The 23,578-nt window shown below is 44.7% G+C and overlaps 1 protein-coding gene and 1 pseudogene across 1 annotated transcript; both read left to right on the forward strand.

The window, feature by feature from the left end:
* Positions 1–17,171: 17,171 nt before the first annotated feature.
* Positions 17,172–19,636, forward strand: LOC147993180 (uncharacterized; annotated as a pseudogene).
* A 2,200-nt stretch (positions 19,637–21,836) lies between these two features.
* LOC147993181 (uncharacterized) lies at positions 21,837–22,751 on the forward strand. Its single transcript, XM_087542478.1, has 3 exons — positions 21,837–21,972; positions 22,075–22,268; positions 22,377–22,751. Exons 1-3 carry the CDS (start codon positions 21,868–21,870, stop codon positions 22,552–22,554), a joined length of 477 nt encoding a protein of 158 aa, XP_087398604.1. The 5' UTR covers positions 21,837–21,867; the 3' UTR covers positions 22,555–22,751.
* The last annotated feature ends 827 nt before the right edge of the window (positions 22,752–23,578 follow it).

Below are 23,578 nucleotides of genomic sequence, written 5' to 3' on the forward strand. Positions count from 1 at the left end.
CAGCACAAAGAAATAAAACACATCAACCCAAAATCAGGAAATAAAAAACAAGGACTCCTCTCCATGCCATGGCAAAAAAAAGAACACCAAGGATAAAAGAGCAAAGGTTGTCCACGAATGAACGACCCTCATAAGAGTAAGCATCAACGGTTCATGATAAAAGAAACACCCAACAACAAATTAAGAAAACACCCAACATTAATCCATGCCAAACTTGTGAAGCATGTCAACAATAAGCCGCTCTAGTGTAACAACGCACTCTAAAGAAACAACAAATAACATCCATACAATGAAATGCAAGAGGGGCGCAACACAGAAAAATCTACATACTCAAAGGGAAGTGAGAAGTACATCCACCCCATAAAAAGAAAACAAACAAAGGAAATGAATAGACACTACTCCTAGCCGATGAGGTCTCAACCACATGAGGTCCAATTAGAAAAGACCATCTCAACCGCTGAGGTTGCAACCGCCAAACGTCCAGCCGCTAAATGACCGGCTGGGAAAGAAGCCACTCCTGGTCGTATTGTAGGCGTTGTAGCAATCCACATACTGTATACTATATGTTGTACAGGCTAACAATTATTTTTTGCAATGAATTCCCTGGAGACGCCGATTCTGAGCACCGACCTATGTGGAAAAACACCAAGACCTAGCGCCGGGCTCCGCAGAGGAGAGGACGACAGGCATGTAGTACTCTATTTCGTGCATGACCTGACATGCCGTTGGAGATGCTTGCTAATTAGTCGACCCGATCGAGCGATGATGCTCAGCCTATGCCACTTGAGGCTCCTGGAGCGGGCGGGCACATCGGCAGGTTTTCATCATGGATCATACGCGGAGCGAGCGAGAGTCAGATACTCAGGTTGCTTGATAGACAATGAGTTTTCTACTCCCTCGGGCTGTCAGAAGCAGCTAGCCAAGCAAGCACCTGACACGCAGAGCATGCTATGAGTGTGTGGTGCTCGACTTGAGGGGATGAGTGGTCAGCGGCGCTCCTTGGACCCCTCTGGGATTGGATTGGGAGATAAATACACTCATGGTCACTACAGTTACGACAGAAGCATGATATGATCACTAAACTCTGGAATACGCTCAATACAGTCACTGTAGCATGTACGCGGTGGGTTTGACCAACTGTTGACCGCCACGTAATCCTCTCTGATTTGGCCAATCTTGCATGGAGGGGTTTCCTGTAAAAAACAAAATTCCCCAAATCCTCAAATCCCTAACCCGCGGCGGTCCCCTCTTCTACCCCCTCTCACTCCGCTCCACCTCCTCTCTCTCTACCTCTCTCTCTCTCTCTCTCTCTCTCTCTCTCTCTCTCTCTCTCGTCTGTCTCTGTTGTCCGCCGCCAAGCATTGGCGCTGCCGCTGGCCCACTGCCTGGCATGCAAGGAGAAGGTGCACGTGTACGTCTCCACGACCGAGAAACACGATGGATGGGTCTTTCACAAATGCCAGAAGCATGGGGTTAGTGGTTCTTCTCGATTTACTTCCGTTCCATATTGTTTCTCTTCAGTGTTGGATCCAAAGATTGAAGTGACCTAGGCATGTTTATTTTGGTTAGGTGTCTTGCAATTTGTGGCACTGGGAATTGGAGTATGTTGAGTACCTCGTTGACAAGCACTATCACATCGGTGATGCCGCTGTGTATGCTATAGGTGCGACCAAGGAACTGATATGCCCATTTTGTATCATGTGTTCCTACTGTTATTTATTATGTTTGGGTCATTACTTCACTTTATGATACAATTCTTATGTCTTTTCTCTCTTATTTTGCAAGTTTGACATGAAGAGGGAGATTGCCAGTAGCTAGAATTCTGGATCAGAAAGGGCTACAACAGAGATAGCTATGCTACACTATTGGAAATATGCCCTAGAAGCAATAATAAAATAGTTATTATTATATTTCCTTGTTCATGATAATTGTCTATTGTTCATGCTATAATTGTATTAACCGGAAACCATAATACATGTGTGAATACATAGACCACAATATGTCCCTAGTGAGCCTCTAGTTGACTAGCTCGTTGATCAATAGATGGTTGTGGTTTCCTGACCATCGACATTGGATGTCGTTGATAACGGGATCACATCATTAGGAGAATGATGTGTTTGACAAGACCCAATCCTAAGCATAGCACAAGATCGCGTAGTTCGTTTGCTAGAGCTTTTCTAATGTCAAGTATCATGTCCTTAGACCATGAGATTGTGCAACTCCCGGATACCGTAGGAATGCTTTGGGTGTATCAAACGTCACAACGTAACTGGGTAGCTATAAAGGTGCACTACAGGTATCTCTAAAAGTGTCTGTTGGGTTGGCACGAATGGAGACTGGGATTTGTCACTCGTGTGAAAGAGAGGTATCTCTGGGCCCACTCGGTAATGCATCAACATAATGATCTCAATGTGACTAAGGAGTTAGCCATGGGATCATGCGTTACGGAACGAGTAAAGAGACTTGTCGGTAACGAGATTGAACAAGGTATAGGGATACCGACGATCGAATCTCGGGCAAGTAACATACCGATGGACAAAGGGAATTGTATACGGGATTGATTGAATCCCCGATATCATGGTTCATCCGATGAGACCATCATGGAACATGTGGGAGCCAATATGGGTATCCAGATCCCGCTATTGGTTATTGGCCGGAGAGGCATCTCGGTCATGTCTGCATGGTTCCCGAACCCGTAGGGTCTACATACTTAAGGTTTGGTGACGCTAGAGTTGTAATGGGAATTGTATGTGGTTATCGGAAGTTGTTCGGAGTCTCGGATGAGATCTCGGACGTCACGAGGAGTTCCGGAATGGTCCAGAGGTAAAGATTTATATATGGGAAGTCCTATTTTGGCCACCGGAAAATGTTCTGGATTTTTCGGTATTGTACCGGGAAGGTTCTAGAAGGTTCCGGAGTGGGGCCCACCTACATGAGGGGACCCACATGAACGTGGGTAGTGGGGGCAAGGACCCGCACCCCTAGTCAAGGCGTGCCAAGATCCCCCCTTAGAAAGAATAAGATCATATCCTAAAGGGATAAGATCAAGATCCCTAAAAAGGGGGGATAACGATCGGTGGGGAAGGGAAAGGATGGGATTTCTTTCCTCCCACCTTTGCCAACGCCCCAATGGACTTGGAGGGCAAGAAACCAGCCCCCTCCACCCCTATATATAGTGGGGAGGCGCATGGGAGCTGCAACCCTTGCCCCTGGTGCATCCCTCTGATACGTCTCCAACGTATCTATAATTTATGAAGTATTCATGCTAATATATTATCATTCTTGGATGTTTTGCAATCATTTTATAGCAACTTTATATTATTTTTTGGGACTAACCTATTGACCCAGTGCCCAGTGCCAGTTGCTGTTTTTTGCTTGTTTTTTACATCGCAGGAAATCAATATCAAACGGAGTCCAAACACCGCGAAACTTTTTGTGGATTTTTTATAAGCCAGAAGACTCCCGATGGACCAGAGCAGCACCTGGGGGGTGCCCCGAGGGGGGCACAACCCACCATGGCGCGCCTGGGGGCCCAAGCGCGCCCAGGTGGGTTGTGCCCACCTCGGTGGCCTCCCGCACCCCCTCTTTGCACTATAAATTCCCAAATATTCCGAAACCCTTCGGGATTAATCTAGATCAGAAGTTCCGCCGCCGCAAGGCTTTGTAGCCACCGAAAACCAATCTAGACCCCGTTCCGGCACCCTGCTGGAGGGGGGGAATCATCTCCGGTGGCCATCTTCATCATCCCGACGGCCACCACGATGAGGAGGGAGTAGTCCACCCTCGGGGCAGAGGGTTTGTACCAATAGCTATGTGTTTAATCTCTCTCTCTCTCTCGTGATCTATATCATGGGCTTTTTAATATAGATGGATCATATGATATTTCTCCCCTCTATACTCTTGTTGTGAAGAATTGTATCTTTACCCTTTGAAGTTTTGTGTTGTCGGATTGAATATTCAGAGATGAGAACACATGATGTATGTCTTGCGGTATGAATACTTGAGGTAGCAATTGGGGTATCATATTGATTCACTTGATGTATGTTATGGCACTCAACTTGTGGATTCCCGAGGTGACATTGGGGTAATCTATGCATAGGGGTTGATGCACGTTTTTATTATCTTTTCTCCGATAGAAACTTTGGGGTCTCTTTGTAGTTCCCTGTGTGGATTGAGTATTATGAATAGGAATTTGCTTTGGTATTATTTTAGTACGAACTCTTGATTAGATCAATCGGAAAGAATAGCTTGCGTTATTTTAGTACGAACTCTAGGATAGATCGAACAGAAAGAATAGCTTTGAGGAGGTTTCGTACCCTACAAACATTTTCTATCTTTTGTTCTCCGCTAATAGGAACTCAGGAGTGATTCTTTATTGCACTTTGAGGGATAATCATATGATCCAACTATGTTAGCATTGTTGAGAGATTGCACTAGCGAAAATACGAACCCTAGGCCGTGTTTTTAAGCATTGCAATACCGTTTTTGTGCCCGTTTACTATTTGCTACCTTGCTGTTTTTATTTATTCAGATTATAAAAATATATTTCTACCATCAATATTACACTTTTATCACCATCTCTTCGCCGAACTAGTGCCATTGTATTGGGTGTGTTGGGGACATAAGAGATTTCTTGTATTTGGTTGCAGGGTCGTTTGAGAGAGACTATCTTCATCCTACGCCTCCCACGTATTGATAAACCTTAGGTCATTCACTTGAAGGAAAATTGCTACTGTCCTACAAAACTCTGCGCTTGGGAGCCCGACACGAGTCTACAAGAATAAAGTTGCGTAGTAGACATCAAGCTCTTTTTTGGCGCCGTTTCCGGGGAGGTGAATGTAGGAAGGTATATCTTTAGATCTTGCAATTGAATCTTTTAGTTTCTTGTTTTATCACTAGTTTGGTTTATAAAAGAAAACTACAAAAAAATGGAATCGAGGTTGCATCATATTATTGATCATCATTATAATATCTTTCTTGAAAATGATGGATCGGAAAATTGTGCTCAATTATTAGAACAAGAAGTCAATAAAATGTTTGGCACAAAATATTTGAATGATGTGCATGATTGCAATTTTGTTAGTATGAATTCTTTGAATATCCATGATGCTAATGATATGCAAAGGCATAAGCTTGGGGATGCTATATTTGATGAAGATGATATTTTCAGTCCCCCAAGTTTTGATGAGAAAATTTATTATGATGAAAGCATGCCTCCTATTTATGATGATTATATTGATGAAAGTGGACTTGGATCGGTCATGACTTTATTTAGTGATACATCCACTATTTTGGAAGAGGTTTCAATTGACTATGACAATAAGGTTGCTATCTATGATGATTATTATGATGACATGTATGCCATAAAGAGTAATAAAATTTGTATTCTTATGCATCATGAAAAGAATGCTTTATGTGATAGTTATATTGTTGAATTCATTCGTGATGCTACTGAAAATTATTATGAGGGAGGAACTTATGCTTGTAAGAATTGCAATAATATCAAGTTTCCTCTCTATGTGTTGAAAATCTTGAAGTTTTGCTTGTTTTGCCTTCCTATGCTAGTTGATTCTTGTTCCCATAAATTGTTTTCTCACAAAATCCCTATGCATTGGAAGTGGGTTAAACTTAAATGTGCTTGACATGTGTTTCATGATGCTCTCTTCATGTTTAAATTCTTATCTTTTATGCGAGCATCATTGAAATCATCATGCCTAGCTAAAAGGCATTAAAGAAAAGCGCTTGTTGGGAGACAACCAAACACTTTTACCTACTGTTTTTGTGTGTTCACATTATTAAGCTACTGTAGTAATCATGTTTTATTGCTTTTGTTTCAATAAAGTGCCAAGTAAAGCCTTTGGGATAGTGTGGATGATAGTTGACTTGGATCTGTGCGAAAACAGAAACTTTTGCGCTCAGTCCTGGAAATTTGAAAATTCACTGGAACGTGATTTTGATCTGAATTTTTTACAGGTGATAGATATACAAATTCTCTAAGTTTTCCTAAGTTTTTAGAAGTTTTGGAGTAGTAGATGTATGGTTGGAGTACAGATTACTACAGACTGTTCTGTTTTTGATAGATTCTGTTTTCAGTGCATAGTTTGCTTGTTTTCTAGTTTCTATGGCTTATATTGCTCAATATAAATTGTGGAAATGATATGCTACAGTAGGAATTGTGTGGAAAAAATTATTAATCTTGTCTTTGACAGTACCAAAGTGAAATGGTTTGGTCTTTATCATACTAACCTATCTCACGAAGTTCCGTTAAGTTTTGTGTGATTGAAGTATTCAAGTTTTGGGTGAGATATCGATATGAGGAGAACAAGGAGTGACTAGAACCTAAGCTTTGGGATTCCCAAGGCACCCCAAGGTAATATTCAAGGAAGATCCAAGCAACTAAGCTTGGAGATGCCCCGGAAGGCATCCCCTCTTTCATCTCCAACAATATCGGTAATCTTACTTGAGGCTATATTTTTATTCGTCACATGATATGTGTTTTACTTGGAGCGTCAATTTATTTTGTTAGTATTTGCTTGCTGCTATTTATAATAATGTTTTGCATCTTTATTTTCAATAAAAATGTCAAGGATAGCTTTTACCATGCTTATTTTGCAAGTTTACCGGTGTTGCAAAAATTCCCCAGAAAAGTCAGAATGTGATAAAATGTTGAAACTTTTTGCACAATAAGGTCTGATAAAGTTTCTACAGTGTGGTAAACTTTCATAATTTTTGGAGTTAGGGAAGTATTGATACTCTTGCATTCTTTACAGACTGTACTGTTTTGGCAGATTGCAGTTATGTTTGCATTGTTGGCATATGTTTGCTTGTTTAATGATTCTATTTGAGGATAGGAGTATTAAATATGCAGAGGCATTTAGTATGCAATGTTGAATAATAATTTTAGTGATTTGCTATAGTAGAGAATGATAAGGTTTTTGCATTGGTTTATACTAACTTATCTCACGAGTTCTTGTTGATTTTTGTGTGGATTAAGTTTTTAAGATTAGGAAACCGTGATATAAAAGGAATTAAGGAGACACAAAAGCTCAAGCTTGGGGATGCCCAAGCCATCTCAAGATAATATTTCAAGAAGTCTCAAGCATCTAAGCTTGGGGATGCCCCGGTAGGCATCCCACCTTTCTTCATCAACAATTATCGGTTAGTATCGGTTGATCCTAAGTTTTTGCTTCTTCACATGATGTGTGCTATTTTTGGAATGTCATTTTATTTTGTTTTTTATTGCTGTTTTAATAAAATACTTAGATCTGAAACTTTTAAATAAGAGAGAGTCCTCACATAGCTATTTATTTACTTAACTACTCGCTTGATCTTCATTTATATCTTCTTGGAGTAGCTTGTCATTTACTCTTATGCTTCACTTATATCCTATGAGTAAATTGTTGAATGAATTGAATATCATGAAGTTGAAATTTTATCATGCCGAGTAGTACCTTCACATTGGGTTTAGAAAGTGAAACCTTTTGAAGCTTGACAATCACAATATTGGTCATACAAGCAATTCATGAATGATTAGTAGAAGGAAGAGAACTTTCACATGCAAATACACTATCTTGGAAATCTTTTATGATTGTGAGCCCCCATCAAAATATTATATGCCAAAATTGTTGACGTTGGACAAGGAAGACAACGTAATGATTTATGTTTGTTCATATTCACATAGAAGTTATATTGTCATAGATCCTTCAACATGTGGTGCTTGCCCCCCATCTTTGCTAGCCAAAAATTCCGCACCAAGTAGAGATACTACTTGTGCATCCAAAAACCCTTAAACCCAAATATTATTTTCAAGAGTCCGCCATACCTACCTAAGGATTGAGCAAGATCCTTCAAGTAAGTTGACATCGGTGCAATAAGGCAATATAAATTGCTTCTAAAAGTGTTAGATAATTTAGTGTAAGAGAAAATTGAGCGTTGTACAAACTTGTGATGGCAAAGAATAAAAGCGACAGACTGCATAATAAAGGTTGCTATCATAAGGGGCAATATAACGTTACGTTCTTTTGCACTAAGGACTTGAGCATACAAACAAATAAGCGCATGACATCCTCTGCTTCCCTCTGCGAAGGGCCTATCTTTTACTTTTCAGTATTTACTTTTATGCAAAGAGTTAAAGTTTTTCTCTCTATTCCTTTTTATTTTTCTCTTTTGGCAAGCATTATGTGGTGAGGAAAGATCTAGGCACATATATCCTTAAACCCAAATATTATTTTCAAGAGTCCGCCATACCTACCTAAGGATTGAGCAAGATCCTTCAAGTAAGTTGTCATCGGTGCAATAAGGCAATAAAAATTGCTACTAAAAGTGTTAGATCATTTAGTGTAAGAGAAAATTGAGCGTTGTACAAACTTGTGATGGCAAAGAATAAAAGCGACAGACTGCATAATAAAGGTTGCTATCATAAGGAGCAATATAACGTGACGTTCTTTTGCACTAAAGGGTTGAGCATACAAACAAATAAGAGCATGGCAACCTCTGCTTCCCTCTGCGAAGGGCATATCTTATACTTTTCAGTATTTACTTTTATGCAAAGTTTTTCTCTCTATTCCTTTTTATTTTTCTCTTTTGACAAGAATCATGTGGTGAGGAAAGATCTAGGCATATATATCCAGTTGGATATGGGTAGGATGAGTTATTATTATTGACATCACCCTTGAGGTGAATACGTGGGCATTTAAACCGAAAACCGAAGAACCAAACCGAAAGAATCGGGACCGGAGCCGAATAGACATGAACCGAAAAAACCGATGCTAAATTCGGTCAGCAGTTGTAGAAAACCGAAATTGATTCGGCTAGTTCGGTTGTAACCAACGCAAACCCGAAAGTACCGAGCAACCGAGAAAAATCAGGAAGAGGCAATCTCCACGTATCAGGCCTACAGCCCACTAGTCCATTTACCATGCGCATGTGTCCATCAAGGGCCTTCATGTTTTCTCTAGAAAAATGTAGACCTTCACGTGGCTAGCCCTTGACTAGCCTTGAGTCCTAGCCACCATCCGCCAGCCAGACGACGAGGTCGAGGTGATGCTCATCGCCGCCACTGCTCCTGCTTGATCCCGACGACTAGCGACATGCATCTTCGCCCTCTTCCTCTCTCCACCTCAAATCTCCACCGGCTCTCTATCCCGGCCGGCCAACATCACGCCCGACGACCTGCATCTACAGACCGCAAGATCTCATCTTTGCGAGGGAGTGGTCGGCTAACCTGTCTCGCGAGATGTTACTGCAGTTGCATCTCTCCCATCTCTTCTATCAGATGTGTATTTCTGATTTTTTTTTGTTGATAAGTTTTTGTTTCCATCAACGCTAGTGCATGTCTTCCTCCCATACGTGTTTGTTTCCTTTGTGATCGGTGTATTCTGTCAGTAACCGAGTACTGAACCGAAACATCGGTGCACCAAATCATCGGTTAGCAGCAATTTAGAAGACCGATCGGTCACTATATTCTGAGAACCGATATTAGTAGTAAACCGAGAAACCAAACCGAACGGTTCAGTCTAACCGAATGCCCAGCCCTACTGGCGGCCACCACGATGAGGGGGGAGTAGTCCACCCTCGGGGCTGAGGGTTTGTACCAGTAGCTATGTGTTTAATCTCTCTCTCTCTCTCTATATCGTGATCTATATCATGGGCTTTTTAATATAGATGGATCATATGATGTTTCTCCCCTCTATACTCTTGTTGTGATGAATTGAATCTTTACCCTTTGAAGTTTTGTGTTGTCGGATTGAATATTCAGAGATGAGAACACATGATGTATGTCTTGCGGTATGAATACTAGAGGTGACAATTGGGGTATCATATTGATTCACTTGATATATGTTATGGCACTCAACTTGCGGATTCCCGAGGTGGCGTTGGGGTAATCTATGCATAGGGGTTAATGCACGTTTTTATTATCTTTTCTCTGATAGAAACTTTGGGGTCTCTTTGTAGTTCTCTGTGTGGATTTAGTATTATGAATAGGAATTTTCTTTGGTGTTATTTTAGTACGAACTCTTGATTAGATCGATCGGAAAGAATAGCTTGTGTTATTTTAGTATGAACTCTAGGATAGATCGAACGGAAAGAATAACTTTGAGGTGGTTTCGTACCCTACAAACATTTTCTATCTTTGTTCTCCGCTAATAGGAACTCGGGAGTGATTCTTTATTGCACTTTGAGGGATAATCATATGATCCAACTATGTTAGCATTGTTGAGAGATTGCACTAGCGAAAGTACGGACCCTAGGCCGTGTTTTTAAGCATTGCAATACCGTTTTTGTGCCCGTTTACTATTTGCTACCTTGTTGTTTTTATTTATTCAGATTATAAAAATATATTTCTACCATCAATGTTACACTTTTATCACCATCTCTTCGCCGAACTAGTGTCATTTTATTGGGTGTTTTAGGGACACAAGAGATTTCTTGTATTTGGTTGCAGGGTCGTTTGAGAGAGACTATCTTCATCCTACGCCTCCCACGGATTGATAAACCTTAGGTCATTCACTTGAAGGAAAATTGCTACTGTCCTACAAAACTCTGCGCTTGGGGGCCCAACATGAGTCTACAAGAATAAAGTTGCATAGTAGACATCACCTCCCCCCAACTCCTCCTCCTCCTCCATTGAGCGTAGCGAAGCTCTGCCGTAGAACCACGAGCTCCACCACCACGCCGTCGTGCTGCCGGAGTTCTCCCTCAACTTCTCCTCTCCCCTTCCTGGATCAAGAAGGAGGAGACGTCCCCGGGCTGTACGTTTGTTGAACGCAGAGGCGCCGTCCGTTCAGCGCTTGGATCGGATCTTCCGCGATTTGAAATCCGCGAGTACGACTCCATCAACCGCGTTCTTATAACGCTTCCGCTTAGCGATCTTCAAGGGTATGAAGATGAACTCCCTCTCTCTCGTTGCTAGCATCTCCTAGATTGATCTTGGTGACACGTAGGAAATTTTTTGAATTATTACTACATTCCCCAACATACACAACCTCAAATGACCTGAAAATTTATGGAGAATTGTTTTGAAATATATAAAGAAATATTGGCGGTAGAAATACTAGGAGGGGGGCCACCAAGGAGAGACAAGCTCAGGGGAAGCGTCCTACCCCCTGGGCGTGCCAACCGAGCTTGTGGGCCCCCTGGCAGGCCTCCGATGCCCATCTTCCACTATATGAATCCATTTGCCCTTGAAAAAAATAAGAGAATACTTTTGGGACGAGTGTTGCCGTCTCGAGGAGGAACCTGGCCAGGAGCATTTTTGCCCTCCGGCGGAGCGATTCCGCGGGAGAAACTTCCCTTCGGGAGAAGGAAATCGAAGTTATCGACATCACCAACGATCCTCTCATTGTGGGAGGAGCAATATTAAGACCCTAGATCATCTCTTGTATTCAGTCTTTGTCTCAAAACATCAGATTGGTACATGTGGGTTGCTAGTAGTGTTGATTACATCCTGTAGTTGATGCTAGTTGGTTTATTTGATGGATGATATGTTCAGATCTTTAATGATATTCAATACTCCACTAATCTTGAACATGAATATGATTTGTGAGTAGTTCCTTTTATGCTTGAGGACATGGGAGAATTCTTGTTATAAGTAATCATGTGAATTTCGTATTAGTTTGATATTTTGGTGATATGTATGTTGTTGCTTATTTTAGTGGCGTCATGTGAACGTTGACTACATGACACTTCATCATACTTGGGCCTAAGGGAAGGCATTGTGGAGTAATAATTATATGATGGGTTGCTAGAGTGACAGAAGCTTAAACCCTAGTTTATGCGTTATTCTGCAAGGGGCTGATTTGAATCCATATATTTCATGATATGGTTAGATTTATCTTTAAAAAAATTTATAGTTGTGAATGCTTGCGAGAGAGGTAATCATAAGTGAGAGTCTTGTTCAAGTAAGAACAGCACCCAAGCACTGGTCCACCCACATAGCAAATTATCAAAGTAGCGAACGCGAATCAAATAAACATGGTGAAAGTGACAAGACGATAATTCCCATGTGTCCTCGAGAATGCCTTGCGTTCTGGCTTGTCCTTTGCTATAAAAAAATTGGGCCACCTTGCTATAAGGACGAGCAGCTACTTTCCAGAAACATGGCGGATCCTGTAACAGTTTCTTTTCCTTTTCCAAAAATCAAATCGTTCCTGGAGTGCCAAGCTTGGCAGAAAAGAAACTGAAGAAATGACACAGGTGGTCTTCTTTGTTAGACGACTGACACAGGTGCAGTGCAGGTGCACGTCCACCGCTCGATGAAATGACTACCAGAGATAATAGAGATAGAGATACCGAACTCGGAGAAAAGAGAGATATATGAGAGAGAAATGCCACGTGGACAAGGACCCTGCCAAAACCATTGGTTGGTTGGATCGAGGGACGCAACATGTGCAGAGTTGAACAAGGTGCACGTTGTGCGGTTTTCAGGTTGCCATGTCACGTAGATGAACAAAAAAGACAACACATTTATGCACCGGAATGCAGATACTACGACTATAGCATAGTCATACTCATGCGCTGTGTAATTTGTTTTTAGGGTTTTGGTGGAACAATCACACCAGCTGCATGCAGCGAAGGGAGTGATAGTCAACTTGCAATCAATCTTGCACCGGAATCCCGTCCAAATTCCAACTACCGTTCACCAACGCATAATACCTCTCGTGGAAACACAAGAAGGCGAACTGCAAAATAAGCCAAGATTATACATCTTTTTGTCCTGGCCATCATATATATCATGCAAAAGGTGCACCGTGCACACTAAATGAGACGCACGGTCGGTGGTACGATGAACATACGGACCTATAGAGTGTCACAGTACGCGGGGCCAAGCTCAAATCCCCGAGGTAAGTATAAGTATGCAAATGGGCGAGCATCTGTTCAAACAAGTACAGGTTTCTCTTACATTCAGTTCAGGTTCAAGTGACAGGAACAGGAAGAGTCAGTCAGTCAGTTCAACTGAAATTCTTTGGTACGTGTAATATCATCATCGGTTAACTGAAAACAACAACACTTCCTCAAGTTGAGGTTTAACATGGCGCAGGCTTCCTCGAGAGAGATACTCTGGACCTGCTGGTATCGCATTGAACGCAAAGATCTGATAAATGACAGTCAACGCTGACACCAAGGATTAACAAGCACTCCTCAACCGGGTCTAGAAAAATACCCACACGTCATGGGGAAGATGCTTCAGATCCGCCATTCCCGTCCCTTCTGAAAGGAGCGTTCCCCCCGTTTCCCCCGCGTCGTCCGCTCTCAGGCGACTCGGGGGCGCAACCCTAGTCGCCCGCCGGTTCCCCGCCGCCCCTCCTCCTCCCCCGCCGCCGCCGGCAGCCGTCGCCGGGCTTGCCCGCGCGGCAGTAGGCGGCGGCGGGGCTTCCCCGCACGCCCGCCTCGGCCTCTGGAGACCCCCCCCTCCCCGCATCAGAAGACGCCGCCGCCCGCTTCCTGCCGGCTCTCTGCGGCGGTCGCCGGCGGTCGCCCCCTCCCGATCCGGTGCGGGGGCTTCCTGACGGCGCCGCCCATCAGATCAGGCCGGCTCGGCCCTGGATCGGGGCGCTCCTCCGATCTGGCGGCTGGTCAGCCGGGGTTCGCCGGATCCGCCCGGATCTGGTCCGCGTGGCCCTGCCTCGTCCTGCCCGGCTTGGGCCGCAGTGTGGTGCTCCCTGGTGGCGGCGGTATGGGTCTTTCTCCATGGTTCGACGGGATGTGTGCGGTGGATGGATGCCGGGGCAGCGGCCTCGGGTGGTGTGGATGGCGTTGCCTCTGCGGGCGACGGCCGTGGGTGCTGGTGGTTCGCGACTTCGGCCGCGCAGGCGGCGAGGTCTCGGTGGACGTCTACTACAGTGGGTCGGGGTGCCCCGTCACCCGGCGTGCCAGCTTCGATGAAGTCGAACGCCTACTTCGGCTGCGTGCGCTCCTCTGGCCAGGTCTTTGGCCGAGTGGATGGGATGGGGGCGGGACCGGGGGAAACCCTTGGCCGTCGGCGGAGGCCACGACAATGGCGGCGCCTTTGCTGGGCGTCGGTTCCCTTCTTGGAGGCCTTGTCGAGGTCCTCTCCCATCTTTCACTATGCTCTCCTTTTGGGTGAAAGCTCTAGTTCCCCTTGTGGGCGACGGCGTCGTACCCTCGTCGTGCTCCTTCTTGAAGGCGTCGCCTCGGGTTCCCAGAAGCACGGTGGGCGCTTTGCGGTGCGTGTGAGGTGTTTGGCGGCGGCAATGTGTGCAACGTTTCATCTATTCTACCGCTGGTCTTCATCTTGTGGTAGCGCTCCTTCGGCTTGGAGATGGACTGGCATAGGTGGTGGTCGTCATTTGGCGTCATGGTGGCGTCGATGGTGGAGGAACCTGCCAAGGTTGGTACCTCAATCTGCTCTGAAGATGGACAAGTGGAAGATGGTGGCGACGACACATCTGAGTGCGTCGGACTGGATTGTGCTCCGGACCCGGTATGTGGCTCGGTCGGGGCTTCCAGGTTTAGATGTTAGGCTTAGGTGAGAGGACTGGGTATATGGCCCAGCTTGCACCCCTTCATCGTATGGATAGAAGTAGCGGCATAGGTTGCCAAGATGGCGGATTCAGACATATTGTTGTACTACTTTGTAAGGTCCTCGAGAATAATCAATAAAATGGCCGCATGCATCGTCTCCCAGATGCAGAGGCCGGGGGTCATCCTTCTTTTCTAAAAAAAATCACATTCACAGGTAGGCCTTTTGACAACAAAATAAAAATCTAATTTAACATGGAACTAGTGACACATTCATCCTTCTTAACTGAATAAGACATCAACCGGTGAGACACGCGGAGGCTCCAGTGTTCAACTCATAACCTTGCTGTCAACCTCTTGTAACATACTCTCTCCGTTCCAAGTACAAAGTTGAGACACTTATTTTGGGACGAAGAAAGTATTCACAAGCACGCAATACATGGATCCTCCCCTATTTATCTCTTCAACTCCTCCTTGCTCAAGAGGAAAATGATGCTTACTTCTCCGGGGTCAGCAAAATGTCGTCCAAGCGACCCTGCTGGCCACATTGACACACACACACACCTCAGCAGGCGGCCGCCTGGAGTAGCTCGTCGCCATCGCAGGTGCCCGTGCGTGTAGTGCACCAACCATGCTCGGCCTCACCAGGAACATAACAGAACAGATGGGGTCATCAGAATGATATCCTGCATCTTGAGTTGCAAGTTTAGCTTCCTCTTGATATGAAACGGCTCTAACTACTCTCCACGTGTCAGGTGGAGCAGCGGCGTGGACGACGACAGTATGACCAGTCTCAACCCTGCACGGCAATCAGAATGCAGGAGAAACAATAATGAATAATCCATGGCAATGAAGAAACAAAAGGTGGTGCTAGTTTTGTTACTTGTGATGCAGCGATAGAGTAAATTGCCCAAAAAAACATCACAATTGGAGACCCTAATTCAGGAAACCACCTTCCGCTTTTTTTTTCAAAAAGTCACCACCATTGTGTGGACAGTTTCAGAAAAACGCTAATCGATCACTAAACGTGTGTTGACGCTGGACCTGACGAATGGGACCGCCGTCAGTGCTAACGTGGCAACAAAACTTTGACAAAGTCTGACTTAAGTTAGTGCCGGGCCCGCCCATCATTCTCCTCCTCCTCTGGCCGGAGAGTAAGAGGCTGTTTGGATGGTGACCAACGCTAGCCTTACCAAAAAATTGGCCATGCCCACGATATTTGGCTCGCGTTTGGTTTGCTACCATTTTTGGCTCACCATCGTTGACTTGGGCGCGCCCGCGTATCGTTTTCACCAACTCGTGGGCGAAACAACAGCGCGGAAATCGGCCGCCAAAATATTGGCTGCCAAATCTGACGCGAGCCAGCCACCGTGATATAAAAGGCATGATTGATTTTTTTGCCAAAAACCACCACAGCTGCATTGGTCAGTGCTAAAAACCACCGTTTTCATAAAAAAAAATGCTAAAAACACCGATTTTGAGTAATTGTTTGCCGAAAGCACTAAAAACGAGGCTTTTCCACGTTTTGACATGAAAACTGACCATGGAGCCCATCAGTGCGACATTACACGGGGTAACGGCCAGCCGAGACGGACTTTAGACCATTTGACTCAACCATTAGGCTGACACAGCCACGTAGGGCCCACCTATAGTCCCCTTCCCCTCTCTCATGCATTTCATCGAGCATCTTGTGCGCATCGCCAGACACCACCGTTGGTGACTCAGTATGCGTGAATCGATGTTTTCGTCAAACTTTTATTCATATTGTTGCCACTAATGGTAAAACGACGGAGTTTAATCATATTGCTTGGTTTTATTCTGTCTACATTATGTCATCTTGCTTAAAGCGTTACTTTATTTTTCATGGACTTAATATTATAGATGCATGTTGGGTGGTCGATTGGTGGAGTAATAGTAGTAGATGCAGGCAGTGGCGGAGTCACAGGGTGGACAGGGTGGGCCACGCTCCACCCTGAGATTTCGGCCTGGCCTATATAGGATGGCATTTTTAGAGACGGGCCGAGACAAAAAAATAAGCCCATTAACAAGTGCGTGCTGAAACATCCTCTCCTCTCCTCTCATTCCTCTCTCCTCTACAACCACGTACAGCCGCCACGGCTGGTCGAGTTCAATCCTCCACCAGCCGAGTCGCCCCTCGCCATCGCCGGCCCACCGCTGGATCCCGGACCTCCCTGACGCCTACCCGCCCCGGCTAGCTGATGTCCGCGCACGGCGCACGACGCACCACCTCGCCCAGCCGCGCCGCTGCGGACCATGGCACGCCTGCTCTCCTGTCGCCCGGCCGCCCTGCTAGCCGAGTAGCCGGAGCCGGCCAGTCGCCGATGGCACCTAGTCCCCTTCTCCCGCACTCCCTTCCGAGAGAGAGAGGTACTGGCCCCAAATCCTCAATCCTCGTCGACCTATTTTAGTTAAATTTGTTTGTTTGTTTGTTTGACAGGGAATGGAAAGGAGATGCAATGCTTATAGATTACATAGATGCTCTCTGCCATAATTTTTTCATGTTAACAAAGTAGTGTATCAGTACCATGTATGTTGTTGGAATGATTTTTTCATGTTAACAAAGTAGTGTATCAGTACCATGTATGTTGTTGGAATGTCTGTTAACAAACTAGTAGATGAACGGTGAGCTGATGAACACATACACATAAATTTTGCAGAATTTTCGAAGAATGAAGAGGGCAGGAAACATTGCTTCCCTTTTTGCGAGACATGCTCAGAAGACAAGGAAGAAAGCTAGTATGCCGGATGTGCATGGGACCGCGGATGTGGCCGAAGAGCAAATAAGAGAATTTGTGGTTCAAGAGCAAACTCAAGAAACAGTGGTGTCTATGTCAAATGTCACGGTTGAGAAAACTCCAGAACCAATGGTTCGACTTGAAGATGTCTTAAACATGATCCTGGGGAAAGGCCACCCATTGCTAGTTATCCTGTCAATGATCAAGACGCAGTTCAGAGAGCATATATCCTTAAGGGTGCATTCAAACCTTATGCACATAACTTTGAAGCAAGAAGAATTGGGAATAGAGTTCGGTCATTCAGTCCTTTTTGGCTTCATAAACATAGTTGGCTTCAATATAGTATCAAGGAGAAAGCTGCATTTTACTTTGTATGCTTCTTGTTCAAAGAGAAAAAAAACTCGTGGCAAGGGAACTAATGCATTTACTGATGGCGGTTGGAGAAATTGGAATAGAGATGATGCTCTTGATAAGCACGTTGGTGGTGTAACAAGTGTGCACAAATGCAGCTAAAGAGAAATATGACTTATTTGTGAATCCCCGTGCAACAATTAATGATCTTCTTGTGAAGGTGGATAGTTAGGATCTACGTCTTTACAGGATGAGGTTGAAGTATTCACTTAGATGCTTGCAGTTTCTTCATCATCAAGGATTGGCATTTCGTGGGCATGATGAAAGTGAACAATCTAGCAACAGGGGGAACTTCATTGAGCTATTGAAATGGCTTGCAACAAATAGTGAGAGGTGAATAAGTATGTCTTGAAGAATGCACCAGGTAATTGCAAATTGACTTCTCACCAGATACAAAATCAGAGTATTCAATGTTGTGCAGTACATACTAGAAATCAAATTATTGAACAAGTTGGTGATGATCATTACGCTATTCTAGCTCATGAGTCTAGTGATGTATCACATAAAGAACAACTAGCTCTATGTTTGCGTTTTGTTGATAAAGTAGGAAGGCCAAGTGAGGACTTTCTTGGAGTTGTTCATGTAAGTGACACCACTGCATTGTCACTTAAGGAAGCAATTCAAACTTTACTTGCCAATAATGGTTTGACTATAACTCAAATTCGTGGGCCAGGTTATGATGGGGCTAGTAACATGAGAGGAGAAATTAAAGGACTGAAAACATTGATCATGAAAGAGTCACCTTCTGCCTATTACATTCATTGTTTTGCACATCAACTCCAACTAGTTCTTGTTGCTGTTGCCAAGGGAAATGATGACTGTGTATGGTTTTTTGATCGAGTGTCTTTATTGTTGAACATTATTGGAGTTTCTTGTAAGCGTCATGACATGCTTAGATATGCTAGACTTCATAATATCATGAAACTACTTGAATGTGGTAAGTTACAAACTGGGAGTGGTCTGAATCAAGAGATGGGGTTACCTAGGCCTGGTGATACTAGGTGGGTCTCTCATTACAAAATTGTTCTCAACATTATTGCTATGTATCCCACAATTCGTGATGTAATCATCATTCTTGGACAAGATGCTTCACAAAGGAGTGATTGGCCAAAATCCATACCATTGTTGGAGTGTTCGAGTCATTTGACTTTATTTTCAATGCCCACTTGATGCTTGTCATTCTTGGATACACAAGTGATTTGTCTGATTGTTTGCAAAGAAGAGACCAAGACATTCTTTCTGCAATGGCAATGGTTAGATTAGCAAAAGATAGAATACAAGAACTGAGGTCTAATGGGTGGGATGCATTTCTTCAAAGAGTCACATTATTTTGTAACAAGCATAGCATTCAAGTTCCTACAATGGAAGATAATTATGTGCCTTATGGAAGATCAACACGGTTTGTTCGACCCCAAACAAATGATGATCACTTTAGAAGAGAAGTGTTTCTTGGAGTAATTGATCAAATTAGTCAAGAGCTTGAAAATTGGTTTGACGTGATCAATATGGAGTTGCTATCTTGTATGCTTTCTTTGAATCCTGCCAACTCATTTGCTGCTTTTGATGCACACAAGGTACGCAAACTTGCCGAGTTCTATCCAGAAGACTTTTCAAGTGCTGACTTGATACACCTTGAACTACAACTTGATAACTATATTGGTGACATGAGAAAAGATGAGAACTTTCAAGGCCTTGGAAATCTTGTTGATCTCTCAGTTAAGCTTGTTCAAACAGGGAGGCATATAGTTCATAATTTTGTGTACTTGCTTCTAAAATTGGTATTGATTCTACCAGTGGCAACAGCAAATGCTGAGAGAGCATTTTCTGCCATGAGTTTAGTCAAAAACAAGTTGAGAAATAAGATGTGTGATAGTCTTTTGGATGATTGTCTGGTCACATAGATTGAGCGGGATATTCTCTCTAAGGTGAATGAAGATGACATAATTGACATTTTCATGGCTATGCAGAAGCGTAGGCCGGAAACATAGTCTTCTTTGAACTTCTCAAGGTATGTAGTATGTACTATGTCTATGTAGTCTTCTTTTATGCAAAATTGAGACATAAGTAAGAATTTTAGTGTGTTTGTAAGACCATATTGATCTATTTCTCTGTGTTATTGATAATTAGTAATATCGTTCACATGTCAAATTTGTTGTACAAAAAAATTGGAAGCGGCCCACCCTGTTGTCAAATGCTAGCTCCGCCACTGGATGCAGGCAAGAGTCAGTCTACTTGTCACGGACGCAATGCCTATATACATTATCATTGTCATGAATAACATGATAACTATGTGCTTTTGTATCAATTGCCCAATAGTAATTTTTTACCCACCGTATGCTATTTCTATGAGAGAGAAGAACTATGTCTCGGGATCTATTTTAATCATATTACAAAAACCAAAAATACATTGATGCAATTTACTTTTATTTTACTTTACAATTTACCTATCTACTACTGTCAGATTTGGTCCTTGCAATTAACGAGTACAAGGGGATTGACAACCCTCTTGCCTGCGTTGGATGCAAGTATTTGCTTTTGTGTGTAGGTACTTTTCAATAGGCATTTGCGTGGTTCTCTTATTGGTTCTATAACCTTGGTTCTCACTGTGGAAAATACTAACCGCTACTATGTTGTTTCACCCTTCCTCTTCCGGGAAAATACCAATGCAGCTCACAAGTAGCATCCCCGCAGCCACCACGACGTCAACGCCCACCCGCGCCACCTCGCGGCCGTGGGCATTGCCGCCGCCGCGCCAGCATCACGCCCCTGCCGAGCAGTCGCATCTCGCGCTACTGCTGTGCACCAAGGAGGGAGGAGGAGCCCTGCCGCCGACTAGGCTTCGCCTGGCGGCGGCAGGGGAAAGGAAGGAAGGGAGAGGCCCGCGGGTGGGGCGGCTAGGGTTCGCCCCGACGCCACTCACGAGAGCCGCGCGGGTGGCAATTTTTTCTAAGAGAAGAGTGATGATGTAATATTGTTTCAATTTTAATATAAAGTTAGCCATGATGCCTTCCTTGGAAAAAATGTGTGTTATAAAAATCAAATCATTAGAATCTTCTTTCACATACAATTTTTTTTGGAACAATGGCAGGCTACGAACGGAAGTATGAGCAAGAGGCCGGAACCTACTCCAGTGCAGAAATGGGTACCTCCAGAGTTGGGCTGGATCAAAGTAAACGTGGATGGTGCTACGTCCAAAGTGGGATCAAAAGGAGGAGCCGGTGTTGTATTCAGGAATCATGAAGGGGCTTTCCTTGGAGGCGCATGCCATGTCTTGCCTGGGTGCCCGGATCCTGCGGCTAGTGAACTGCATGCTTGTCGACGAGTAGTTCAATTAGCAGATGAGTTTAATGCCAATCGCCTGCATATTGAGACAGATAGCAAAGAGATAGCTAGCAAGCTTCGGAACAGGGAGAAGGACTTGTCCATGCTGGGACCATTAGTAGAAGAGGTGAAAATGATGTTGCAGGCGCGGGAGCAGTGGAAGATTACCTGGGTTCGCCGCTCGGCGAATGGTGCAGCACACGCGCTAGCTAGAGAAGGGGTTTCTAATGACTTATGTAAGGTCTGGTTACACCAACCGCCTGATTGTATCTTGCACATTCTATCGGCAGAGATTCCTGCCTTTTATGAATAAATAGGAACGGTGTGTTCCTCAAAAAAAAAAGGAACGGTGTGAATTTCACATACAATTTTGATGGTATACTTTGTGTATCATGCATGTCATATATTATTAATCTTATCAACTATAAAAGGTTTTTTTAGACAAATCAATTATAAAAGGTAACCTTGGAAAACGTATTAGGCTCTTGGGCTGGGCCTCCTCGCACATTAACCTATGAACATTGTTTTGAATCAATAAAGTGAGCGAGATTTCTCAAAAAAAAAGACTGTGTCGGCTTCCTCTCCGTGTGGGGGCGGTGGAACAAACTTTTTTTTTTTTTGCATAAAAGCGGTGGAACAAATTGGGAAGCTGGGAGTTTCAAAAAAAAAAAACTGGGAAGCGGGGTTGAGCGACGGACGAACCCTAACCTGCAGAGCGGAGCGGCCGAAGAGCAATCGGAACCCAACTCGTGACCGACTCGGCGACGATGGCAAAGGCATATAAGTCTCCCCTCTCTTACAAATCGCAAGTGGTACGTCCGCAAACGAAATATATATACTACGTACGCGCAGAGGCCAGAGGCGACGGTTCCAACAGCCGAAGCGAAATCAACCTGCGATGGCGGCGGCAGCCCTTCGACACGCGGCGTTGAGGATCGGCGGCCGCGCTCTCCAGAGGGCCGCCCTGTCCCCGGCGGCGCAACGCCGGCTTGTCCACACCAGGGTGCGCGAAAATTCACCTTCATATATCTACGTACCTTCCAATGGATCGATTTTCTTCCTTCGGTGCTCACCACTAATATTCTCGACTCTGCATCTGCTGCAGGTGCCCACACACGATGAGAAAATAGACGTCGCGGCTCGCTTGATGCGCATCCAGGATCTGAAAGAGGAGCTGTACAATCAGATCGCCGCGTGCAAAGACAAGTACATGGTCAGTGGCAACATAGGCCGAAACAATACTCATCTGCTCGAGCATCTCTCCGAACAAATCAAACCTAGACACGACGACCCACGCTGGTCAGCCTCTTATAACATCTCAATACTATCATCAGCATATATCTATCTATGTACTATGTTGCTTCCTAATTCTGCTTCTTCTTGTATCATAATTAATGTGACCTGCAGGCGCTCGTGTCGGCGATGGGCGTTTGTCAACGATGTCTACAAATACTCTGGCGCCGTCTTCATTGCCACCACGGCCGCAAATCTCATCTTCTATTCCGTTCAGAAGATTTATCCAAGAGAGGAGAATAATGACAAGAGGGTCCTCGATGCAGGGCTCAAGAATGTCTTTTCATGTTAGCCCGGAAAACAAGAGACTTATATCAACTAAACTACCGGGTCTATTTGTTATTAGACGTACGTTTCATTGTGTGTTATGACGTTTCATTGTATCTCTGATTACTTTGTAAGACGTAAATCCTTGGTGATCTTTGCTGGGCTAGTTGGTGGTATTTGGTGCTTCCCATTTCACTGTCGATGATATGCTGCTCTATATAAGCTACTCCTGTTATCAAGCCAATCATTTTTTACGGAACCTCGTCACAGGGCCAGGTGCTCTGACTTTGCATTATAGAAGAAAAGAGTTGATCCAGTTTATAAGGGAAACCGGATCGAAAACCTAACAGAGTGGCCCAGTTTATGAGGGAAATCAGACCGAAAAACCGCACACGCAGCGAACCCTTGCCGACCACACGACCCAAGGCAACATTGCAACAAACACACACACCCGACTCCGGAGCCGCCACTCCGACGTCCCCCGCCCTCATGCGAGCCACAACGCCGCATGGCTCAGGCGCCTCGTAGCCCTTGCTACACGAGACGACCACCCGCAAACCACGAACGTTGTACCAAAATCCGGGGCCACCACCTCGACTTCCAGCCAGACCGACCCCACAGATCGCGTCGACCGGGCCGACGAACTGGCCACCCTCGCAGCACCAGGTCGCCGCCCATGCCAAGCAAAGCAGCAGACCTACCCAATAGGACCGTCGTTGCATGACCATCCGAGGCCGTCGCCTCGGCATACATCCACCATCCAGAGCCGCCGCTTTGGCATCCACCGTCCGGGCATACCACCAGAAGCACAAAAGCCACAAGCGCCAACCGAACCTCGTCTCCAAAGATGGCGCCTCCAAGAAAGATAAACGACGTCCAAGAAAACGCCGCCGCCTTCTGATCTAGAAAATTAAATCTGGGTTTTCACCCAGAAGACGAGGTCCTTTGGTTGGAGGCGGGTCGGGGCTCCTCGACGACGCCATCAAGATGGAAACGGCGCAATAGAGCGCCACCGTCACCGGCACCGACTGAGTCGGGTAGAAACTTTC

Source organism: Triticum urartu, chromosome 1A (assembly GCF_056163025.1).
Source record: "Triticum urartu cultivar PI428250 chromosome 1A, HENAU_Tu73, whole genome shotgun sequence".
Lineage (NCBI taxonomy): Eukaryota > Viridiplantae > Streptophyta > Magnoliopsida > Poales > Poaceae > Triticum > Triticum urartu.